Source organism: Pleurodeles waltl, chromosome 4_2, assembly GCF_031143425.1.
Source record: "Pleurodeles waltl isolate 20211129_DDA chromosome 4_2, aPleWal1.hap1.20221129, whole genome shotgun sequence".
Lineage (NCBI taxonomy): Eukaryota > Metazoa > Chordata > Amphibia > Caudata > Salamandridae > Pleurodeles > Pleurodeles waltl.
The window spans coordinates 666,119,467-666,130,803 of record NC_090443.1 but is presented as its reverse complement, the minus strand read 5'-3'; the positions used below and the strand labels follow the sequence as shown (position 1 = coordinate 666,130,803).

General features: G+C 42.7%; 1 protein-coding gene across 1 annotated transcript in view; it reads left to right on the top strand.

The window, feature by feature from the left end:
• The first annotated feature begins 7,242 nt into the window (after positions 1-7,242).
• The window catches only part of GIPC2 (GIPC PDZ domain containing family member 2), a 611,603-nt gene continuing 607,508 nt past the window's right edge, over positions 7,243-11,337 (top strand). The window contains exon 1 of the mRNA XM_069232224.1: positions 7,243-7,760. Within this exon, the coding sequence (XP_069088325.1) occupies positions 7,473-7,760 (288 nt within the window). The 5' untranslated portion in view covers positions 7,243-7,472. The remainder of the gene's footprint in view (positions 7,761-11,337) is intronic.

Below are 11,337 nucleotides of genomic sequence, written 5' to 3'. Positions count from 1 at the left end.
CATCTCTAAGATGCCCTCTGTGTGCATTTTTTAATAAATCCAACACTGGCATCAGTGTGGGTTTATTATTCTGAGAAGTTTAATACCAAACTTACCAGTATTCAGTGTAGCCATCATGGAGCTGTGGAGTTCGTTTTTGACAGACTCCCAGACCATATACTCTTATGGCTACCCTGCACTTACAATGTCTAAGGTTTTGCTTAGACACTGTAGGGGCATAGTGCTCATGCACATTTGCCCTCACCTGTGGTATAGTGCACCCTGCCTTAGGGCTGTAAGGCCTGCTAGAGGGGTGACTTACCTATGTCATAGGCAGTGTGAGGTTGGCATGGCACCCTGAGGGGAGTGCCATGTCGACTTAGTCATTTTCTCCCCACCAGCACACACAAGCTGGCAAGCAGTGTGTCTGTGCTGAGTGAGGGGTCCCTAGGGTGGCATAAGACATGCTGCAGCCCTTAGAGACCTTCCCTGGCATCAGGGCCCTTGGTACCAGGGGTACCAGTTACAAGGGACTTACCTGGGTGCCAGGGTTGTGCCAATTGTGGAGACAATGGTACATTTTAGGTGAAAGAACACTGGTGCTGGGGCCTGGTTAGCAGGGTCCCAGCACACTTCTCAGTCAAGTCAGCATCAGTATCAGGCAAAAAGTGGGGGGTAACTGCAACAGGGAGCCATTTCTTTACACAGATGCAGCTCTGTGACACTTCCACCCTCCCTGTGTACATGCTGTCTGAAAAGTATGCACAAAGCCCCAACTGTCACTGTGCCCAGACGTGGATTGGAGTCAAGCTGCAAAACACCAGAGTCATAAGCACAGATAAATGCACACTTTCTAGAAGTGGCATTTCTGTGATAGTAATAAAAAATACACCCACACCAGTAAGCAGCATTTATTATCACCATCACAACCATACCAAACACGCCTACGCTACCCCTCATAAATCAGACAATACCCCTTACACATAAGGAAGGGCATTTCTAATGCAATCCTATGAGAAGGCAGCACTCACAGCAGTGAGACACCAAGTTAGGCTGTTTGTCACTACTAGGACAGGCCATGCAATATGGCACATGTCCTGCCTTTCTACATACATGGCACCCTGCCCATAGGGCTAGCTAGGGCGTACCTTAGGGGTGACTTACATGTAGTAAAAGGGGAGTTCTGGGCCTGGCAAGTATGTTTAGATGCCAGGTCCCTGTGGCAGAAAACTGTGCATACAGGCCCTGCGCTAGCAGGCCTGAGACAGGTTTTGAAAGTCTACTTCAGTGGGTGGCGCAAGCAGCGCTGCAGGCCCACTAGTAGTATTTAATTTACAGGCCCTGGGTATAGAGATACCACTGTACAAGGGACTTATAGGTAAATTAAATATGCCAATTAGGTATAAGCCAATCATACCAACTTTAGATGGGAGAGCACCTGCACTTTAGCACTGGTCAACAGTGATAAAGTCCTCAGAGTCCTAGAGCCAACAGCGAGAGGTCAGAAAAACCAGGAGGAAGGAGGCAAAAAGACTGGGGATGACCCTGCGTAAGGCAAAAAGTCAAACATGTGTGTTACGGTGAAGCAGTACCAACAATGATATAATAAATAATACAATACAATAAAATTCCTAAACCAAATTTTTAAATTAAAGTAACATTTAATGACTAAAAAGTCACCAACATCATTTAAACAGGTTGAGGGGAACCAGATGAATTTTTCAAGTTTAAAAGGAAAATGTGCTGAGACAAAATAAAGCCCTAATCGAAAACAATAGCTAGTGTTTGACCAGGAAATATGCACGATTTGAGGTAGAATGTGATGGAGAGGAGGTCAGATACATTAAGTGGGTCATCCCAGTAACAGATTTTACCTTGAGACTAAGGGCCTGATTTAATTACTGGTGGTAAGGATACTCTTTTGCAAAGGCAACAGAGCATCATTACCAACAAGAATATGCTCCCCCTGCCTGATTAGAACGTGGCAGATGATAGGTTTGATCATGGAGGAGACTGCTCCATCTCCACCATGAATAAACTACTCCAACGGCCTAAGGGCTGCTAGAGGCAGACCTGTAATTCCACCCACCTGATTTGGATGGGTGGCATTAGAGGTCAGTTTTCACTGCTTGTTGTGGCAGTAAACACTGCTAAATGTTCCCTGTGCCACGAGAAAAGACTCCAATTGAGAGGGGAGCATTTTCTTTTATATTTTCAAAATGTAAATCACACTTTGGTATTATCTTTTTGAAAATGCAAAAGAAAATGGTTTGATGCATGGCTACGTCATGTAGGCTGAGCTGTGCACTAAACTTCACAAAGCATTAACTGGAACTGCTGTGAGAAACCTTGGTGGAGAAACAGGCCACCCACCAACTTATAAATTAGGCCTTTTTTCTCTTAAAATGATTTCAAAACTTGCACAGGGTGAGATCCAATGCTCTGTTCAGCAGGGTCCCTCAAAGTCATATTTGGTGTCGAGCTCCTGCTGATACAGTTGGTTTTGGTACTGAAAGCTTTTCACTGAACAAATCTGTATTTTGGCACCAGCAAGGTCACTTCATGAGTTGGATCAGTTTGCTGCCTCACTGTTTTGGCCATCATCATCCTCCATCAGAGCTAGGTTGGAAGCTGTAGCAAGGCAGAGTCAACAGGGCCAGATACCTTTGTTACATTGTCTTTCCTTGGCAAGCCTCATCACTTTGTCATGGTTCTCTGGGGGTGGTGAAAAAGACTAAATACCACGTATTTCAAAGTTCTAGGTAAGTTGCATTTCAGGGCAGGTGTCTAGGACCATGTCTCAATCCAGGCAGGCCTCCTGCTGGGTTAAGCTTTTTGTGGTCAGCTGGGCATTCTTGGAGTCAGGAATCTCTTTGCTTTATGTGTTTCTAAGTAGATAAACAGAAGGCCAACAGCTTGACCCTGGGAGAACATTTCCAGTCCCTCAGTGGCAGCAGAATTCAGTAGCCCTTGAGTTGTTGAGTCTTTGAGTAAATTATCTTCACAAGTCATAAGTCTTCTTCCAGCAATGCCACCTTCTCCAAATTGGCTCCTTGGGTCTGGGAATGTACTGAGGAGGTAGTGGTTGAGATGCCATCTATATCTTGTGGACTAGTGTAGGAAGAAAACACTGTACCCCAAGATTAAGAAACCCCAAAATGCAACTTAAACAGTGTTCCCACATTTAACTTGATCAGAGATGGTGTTGAACGTTAATTTTATGAGGCTATATGTCCCTGCATTAAGTCACCTCCCAGAGCATCAAAATCAGTAGAAATACAATTCATTAAAATTCCAATTTGAAATTGAATTGGTAAATGGAAAGGGCCTAACTTATAACTGACTTCTAGGTTAATGAAAAGTTAAAAGGCTTTATTACAAAATTGAAAAATAAAGCTGTACAGAGTAAATGCCACGAAAGCTCTCAAATGCAGAATTGCACAGAGTATGTAAAAATCAGGAATTATTCCAAGTCCCAAATGGGAAGCAAAACCTATAGAAAAATGGACCGCATCTTTAGCAGCATTCAGTAAAGCTCCTGAACATCTGTCTCACCCCTCCATCCCCCCAAATCAGGGGGTTTTATACATTAATCTTGCTCATTAAATTAACTATTTTTCAGATTTATCATGGCATAAGCAAGTGTATAATTTCTTCAGCACATCAGAGCGCATAAAAAATAAATGTCATTTTGCCTTAACATCTAAGCACGAATCCACTACATGAATGATCATTCGGCACCCTCTAAGTTAATATCATCCAGAGATGTTAGAACTGAAAAAGATACTTTAAAAATAAAATGTTGTGTTAATTAATAGGTCTCATTGAACCAGGGGAAAGAAACAAGACATGATACAAGTTGTAGCTGAGCTAAGGAAATTCATCAGGAAAAGGACAACAATAATAATAATGGAAAATAACTTGGTATGCTGCATCTTAGTACACACTGCCGATCTTGTGGGAAGGTAATGTGTGCAGAGGGGAAGCAATTACAGAGATTACTTCCACATTATACCGGATGGCATTTTATACAGAAATGTGACATAATTAATGTAATTAGAAAAGCACACTTCTACCCTTCATTGGAAAATTGTTTCAAAGCCAGTTGTATTATATCAGTCTACAGATGAATTTGTGTGTTTAAATGCATACTTCACACTGTGAATGATGCACCAAAGTACAAACTCCGAAAAATCTCTTACACTGGTCAGTGACTAAAAAAACTTCTACGATCTAATCTTAACTATTTTCTCGCAGTCTGTCTATCTCCTTTTACAGCATTTCCTCTTATCAAACTGTAAAATTACCCAGAGGTTCTGCTTCAATATGGCAGAACCCAGATGTCAGGCAGGCATGTCTTCATCTCTATAGTCACCCCATAGTTAGAAGAGCTCTCCTTTCATCTGAAAGGGACAAACCAGGTTCTCCCTCCTACTGTGGCAGGTGTCTGGCTGTCTGAAAGATGGTCCCGGGAGTGAACAGGAGAAGCGGTCCTTGGAATCTTGAAGTCGCGAGTGGTAGAACTAAGCTACCCTTTTTCTGTTAACTGTTCCTGTCTTCTCCTAGATAGCTAATTCCTTCTAAGTGGTCAACAGTAAACACCAGTTTGTGCTTCCTGGACCTCTAAACCACAGGTATTAACACTGTCAGCTAAGGATGTTTATTCCAGCCATGGATGTGTGAGAAGCGACATTTCTTTTTTTAGCCAGTTCTGGCTCACGCACCCTAAAGAACATTTTTATGGATTTCCCTTTCCACTTAAGTTATCTAAGATCTGATATCACCATTAAAATTAAACGTGAAATAAATTTGAAGTATTTATCTAATATTTACATAGGCGGATAAAGGAAATAAAGATGTTAAACCCATCTAGGTTTGTTAAGGGAATTGTCTAACAAGGCCTACAAAGTGGAATTTGGGTGGTTTATTTCACGATGAGGGGACAGTAACTCCAGTATGTTGTATGCCATATTTTATATTGGCACGAGGCACATTTTAATTGTGGTATCAGTATTTAAAAATAGACTTTTCCTGTACAGCCCATGCACTTTTCTTTGCCATGTGTCACTGGGTGGAATTAAACTGCAGTACAGTGGTGCTGCTGCCAGACATTTTTATCACAAACGTTGGTGGTGTAAATATACATTACAGCACATCTATGACATTTAACCTGCCATGCCATAGGTGCACATTAGGGTCAATTTACAGTGGACTTATCAGAAAGTGATATAGGCAAAACATTGAGTTTAAATGTATAGCACATTATAGAGGGAAAGGCACTTCACTACTGTTTGGCAGTGGTAAAGCGAACAAAGTCCTAAAAGCCAGCAAAAATAAGCAGGGAAAAATGGATCATTTCTCGCAGCCACCCGCTATATTCTAACCTTGAACCTCACCATACATATGGCGAACGGAAATTCAGGCAACAAAAGCACAAGGGCTGGGTCCTTAGAGTTAGAATCCCAAGTTTCTGGAATGCACTCCCGTGTGCTCTGTGCAGAACTCAACCACAAGCACTTCAGAAAACACATGAAAACAAGCTGGTCATAACGAACAACAGAGAACAGATATGAAAGACCTCAGTGATAGTTGCAAACAGAGCAAGTGGTTTTATAAGGAGGTATGGCCGCAGTCCCAGTGCACTCTTCAATGGCAGCATCAAATTATTGCCAAAAGTCCTGGAAATACAATGCATGGAAAGTGCGGTATCAAACACATTTCAGTTTTGCCTACAGCACTGAAACTATTTCCAGCCTCCCTGGTCTACTTGTCGGTAACAGATTGGAACCCCGCAGGGTAGAGATCGGGACTATACCATATCATCCTTCTAAGATCGCTGAAATGAAGCCCCTAAGTAATATTAACGACAAACATCACACCTGCGGTGTCATGCAGTATGTAGAGCGCGTTATTAATACTATGTTTATTACTGGTATTATCTTCATTGCCGTGCTTAATTTGTAAATAAAAACGTGCCGGTGCCCAAAGCTCTTCTCTAAAACAGGCGGCTGCTGCAATTAAATGTGCGCGCACTGAATACCGAGGCAGTGTAATCCTGAAGCCATCTAGGGCCTCTTCAATCCATTTAAAGCAGTGGTCTCCAAACTTTTTTATGCCGTGACCCCCCAGTTGGAAATAAAAATCCTTGCTCCACCCCCCCTTCAGAATGTTCTCAATTATTTTATAAGGATGGCAGTGTTTAAATATGTCTAGGCCTATTTAAACATTGCAGTTAAGTACTGTTACTTTTTTTTTTTTAATGCAATAACATGCTTCTGCTTAAAACAAAGCCCTGCTATCTGTATAATGCTTCTTTTGGCTACAGTCTGGTGCCCCCCCCCCCCTAGGATCACTTAGGGCCCCCCTAGGGGGGCCTGCCCCCTAGTTTGAAGACCTCTGATTTAAAGCCACTCCTTGCCCCTTCAGCTCACACTTGCAACTGTCTGCTTTCGCCCTTTATGACTCTTTTTCGTTTTTCTCTTCCTCCCTCATTCTCATATATGTGTTTTGCTCGCACTAAATGCGTGATGATGAACAATAAGTGCCAGCCCTCAAAGATAAGTGCCGGTGCTCCGCATCGGAAACAACAAGCACAAATTAAGCACTGCTTAATTGTAAATTGGATCTTACGGTTTCATCGAATTTGGAATTTCATAATGTATTGCATATTTCTGTACTGTATAAAATTGGGACCCTGAACAGGCACCAAAGGTAAGGCATCCCCTAAAGGAAAATATTGTTTCCAATCGCATGCATAACAGAAACTAAAAATTGAAATTTCAGTAGATTATTTTATATGTAATTTATCATAAAGGATCACTGATGATTTAAAATGTTGCACTGTAGGTGTAGCTTAAAAATTTGGAGTGGCAGCGTTGACATTTTAGGGAAAATGTTACACTAGAAGCGAAAATTTGTAAATACAGACTGAAATTAGGACATCAATATTTATTTACAACCACATGTCCGCATCCTCCAAGCTAAGAGTTTTAGTGCAGCATTTCTGCTAAAGTAATAAAACGTTTTATTTAAGAGGGGCCCAGCTCGTGACCAACGCAGGTCTGAATCTGGATGCAGATATCTCTAGGCATGCAAAACAGGATGCGTGGCTGTGCTAACAGGAGGTGTCACCTGGAAGCCAATGCGCCTCTTGGGCAGACGTAGCCTTCAGGTAAACGAGGCTGGCAGTATTGAAAGCAGAAGGCGTGGCTTTCCTCCAGAACAGGGAATTATTTGCAAGGTGAAGGGCTGGGCTGGGGGATTGGGTCTGGTAGAGCAGAAACAGGAAGCGCTTCTCCGTCACCTGGTGAATATGCAGTAGAACACAAGCAATGACTCAGTGACAACAGGGAACAAAGTCGACCCTGAAAGTAGAGAAGAAGGAACGTCAGGTGATACTCGGGCAAAAAGAGACGGAGGGGAAAAAAAGCGTTACATGAGGGACGTGGAAGTCACCTACTCAGCCACTAATTATTTATTTGCTAACCTACAAAATGCCTCTAGGGTTAAGGGGAAAGAAGAAAGGCAAGTCAAAGGAGAGCGCCAAGCTTGTGGGCAGCGAAGAAGTCGGAAGGCGAGCAGGTGCACCCGGGACGAGCGCCTCGAAACAGGTTACCAATGGAGCTGCGGGTCTTCCGCCTCCCCCCGCCAACCTGCGCCCCAAGCTGGTCTTCCACGCGCAGCTGGCACACGGCAGCCCAACGGGCCGGATCGAGGGCATCACCAGCGTCAAAGAATTATACTTTAAAATCTCCGAAGCTTTTCAAATATCCCCAGCAGAGGTAAGGGCGCACGTGCATTGTGCCACTGAAATGACAGTGGCAGGGCGAGCGGCGGGCAAACTGACAAACGGTTTGATAGGCGTGTTTGGTAAATGGGATTGCAGCGTGGATAACTGAGCGGAGCAGATCGTTTTCAGTTAGCGGTACTGTTACCACTTGCCTTGCAACTTTAAAGACAGAAACACAAGTACACGCCAGGTTTCCTGCTTTTGTTGGTGTTTCTTTGAGAGTCAAACTCGTTCTTGGCGTTTGGCAGTGCTCACTGGAGCAAGGGCAGGGTCAGGTAAAATGATACCTTCGGGTTTAGTAAACCTGCATAGTAAAAATAGATGTAACGTCCTCATGCACGAGAAACAGTGGGGCAGCGTTATTAATCTTTCAAAACTATTACAAGAGCACCCAAAAGCCGCGGAGGCCGTTACTTTTCAATAATGCGCCATTATGTTTAATGTTATCAAATAAACATGGCTCGTGCCTAGGGCAACCACGCCATTAAGTTCAATGTGTTTACTTCAAACCTGCAGAGAAAAAATGGTTTTGTGTGTATGGAGAAGTAAGTTCCCTCGTCTTTGCAGTTTGCTAATTACGTGGGCATTCGTTTCGACATAAACAAAAATGCCGTAATCAGATTTACTTCGCATCAGATGCTAAGCATATGTAAAGGTATGTAAAGGATCACGAAAGTAGGCGCTGATGACTGATTTCATGGTTGTGTTTGGCAGTGGAGCAATGTAAATGGGTCTTGACGTAAAAATACAAATGCCATAGCTACCGAAACACAACAAAATGGTTTTATGACCTCATCATTTGGAAGAGTTAAAAAAGTTAAAGTGTGCCCTTCGAAATATGGAGTAAAATTGACGGTATTTCTTGTGATTTGGAAGGGTTGAATTAGGAAAACCTACGAACAATAGAAAGAAAAACAGTACCTTTAGTAAAATGAGATGTAATACTTTGAGATACGTAAATGCAGAACATTTAGGAGCTAATGTGTAATTTTTAGGTTGCAGTCCAGCCGCTGTGCAAAACAACAACTCTGCTGTGACCTGCAAATATTTGTTCATTGCGACAGATGTACAAATCTGTCACAAAACAAAAATGGCACTTCTCTAGGATTCACAGAATCCTGCTCCATGAAGATTAACGAGGCAGGATTCTGTTTGCGGGATGCCACTGAAAAGGCCGGAGAAGGCAGGAATGGAGGCGTGCAAGTGAGATCAGCACTCCATGCTTGCATTCAAAGCGGCAAAATGTTGGTTTCATGTTTTTTGATGGCAGCCCATTGTCCTTAAGATGACAGGGGCTGAAATATAAAAAAACAAGCATTGGCAATGTCAGTACTTTAAAGGAATGTAGTATGATAATGTGAATCATTACATGTAGATAACATTTGAATGAATATGAATTTGCGTGAATGCAAAGAACTGCAAAATATTATTGGTGTAGGTTAAAAAGTCAGGTGACAGTTGCCATGTCCAGCCAGACATAACATCCATGTAGTTTAATGGCTTCCCTTCATCCATCTGAGATGCCAAAGAAAACACCATAAATTACCTAGTTGTTTAAGACACTTTAATGGCATTGCAATATAATGTGTGTGCCCCCGAAACTTCAAGTTCAGGCAGCTGGAAAAAGAAACAAAATTATCATAATTGTTTTGAGGGCAGGCACTTTTTTGTGGAAGCACACAGCCACTGCCTAACCAAAACATGTACTCCTGGCTCCCATCATGTTAGTGGAGCTAAAGTCCATATCAAGTGATGCTGGCCCAATTGTCTGCAACAGCTGCGCTGTCAAGCCCAACCATAAAAATTGCGTTATGCGAAGGGCATTGTGGGAGCGTGCATTGGTCCTGTGGCCATCTGCATGCTCCCCACAGTGCTTAAACCCACATTCCGAAAGTGGAAGCTGTCCATTATGAAGGGCATCCTCTTTAATAATCCTATAGCACACGCTTTGAGGAGTCAATATTGTATTGAAGTTTTGCCACCGTAGTTATGGTGGCAAAGCACTGATAAATATCATTGAAATTAATAAGGAGGGGAGACATCCCTTTCATGCCGTGCTCCTCCTTCTGAACTGCAAGGAGTTACAATCTGCATCTTGTGGCTTGCAAAGGCATGTGAAACTTTCAGTGTTCCTTTTGTACATTGCAGCTTAGGATGCTGCAGGTGAAAAAGCTTGTGAGTTTGCATACATTTGGCACTAAAAACATTGGATGAATCTAACTGTAAATGAGGCTGATTTTTCTGGGGTAGTAAAGTCATGAAATTAATGCTTTCCTTTTTCAACATCAATATATATCATAAAGAGGTAATGTTGTAAACAATAGTCTTTCTTACACCTGGCATCCTTGGTGTGTTTTTACCCAACTTTTCCCCTCTGACCTTCCGTTTCCCGACTTAATGTTTGCTGGCTTTTAGGATTCTTGGCACTATACCACTGCTGACCAGTGATAAAGTGCAGGTGCTCTGTACTCTAAAATTTGTTAACTTTGGCTTCTCCACAATTGACATATTTAATTTACTTGTAAGTCCTTAGTAAAGTGCATTATAGGTGCCAAGGACCTGTTAATTAAATGCTATGCTACTAGTGGGCTGCAGCCCTGATTGTGCCACCACAACCGTAGCCTTTCAAACATCTCAGGCCTGCCATTTTAGAACATATGTGGGCAGATTTAAACTGCCATTTTGATGTGGCAAGTGTACCTGCTTGCCAGGCCCAAACCTTCCTTTTTATTATATAAATCGCCCATAATGTATGCCATGGTTAGCCCCCAGGGCAGGGTCAGTGTATTTAAAAAATTGGACATGCACTTTTAAGTTTAACATGTCCAGGTAGTGACAAACTACTAAATTCATTTTTCACTACTACAAGGCCTATCCCTCCCATAGATTAACACTGGGGTTACCTTGAAGCACCCTTTAGTTGAAACTTCCACTTGGGAAAAGATAGAAAATGGAGTTTGGTGTCTCTGGACTCACAATTTAAAATCACCAACTTACGGTGAAGTTGAATTTTAAATTGTAAGTCTGAAAATGCCACTTTTAGAAAGTTGGCATTTTCTTACTTTAACTGTTCTGCGCTTCCGCCTGTCTCTGAATACACATCTGGGATAGATGACAGATGGGCTTTGTGCATTCCCTGTAGACAGTCACACACAAAGGGAGCTTGGGTGTGACATTTGCATCCTGATGGCCCATCACCAGACTGATGGGTCTTCCTGGGCTAGATGGGAGGCAGTAGCTGACACCTACATCTGAATAGGGCTGTACCTCTACTCACACAAGGGGCTGCATACTCCCCTGTAGAGTGTCTGGAGTCAGGGAAGGAAGGGACCATGTCATCTTCAAAGGCCTCTTTTAAGTCCCACTCACTTCAAAAATACATTTGGGTATAAGTACTTGTGAGAAAGTAGCCTCTTTCTAGCATGGTTCCCCCCATTTTTGGCCTGTTTGCCAGTGTGTTTTGACTGTGTCACTGGGATCCTGCTAGTCAGGACCCCAGTGCTTATGGTCTGAGGCCTACTTGTCAGTTTGTTTCACTGTTTTTGTCAGTATGCTTGACTGTGTCATAG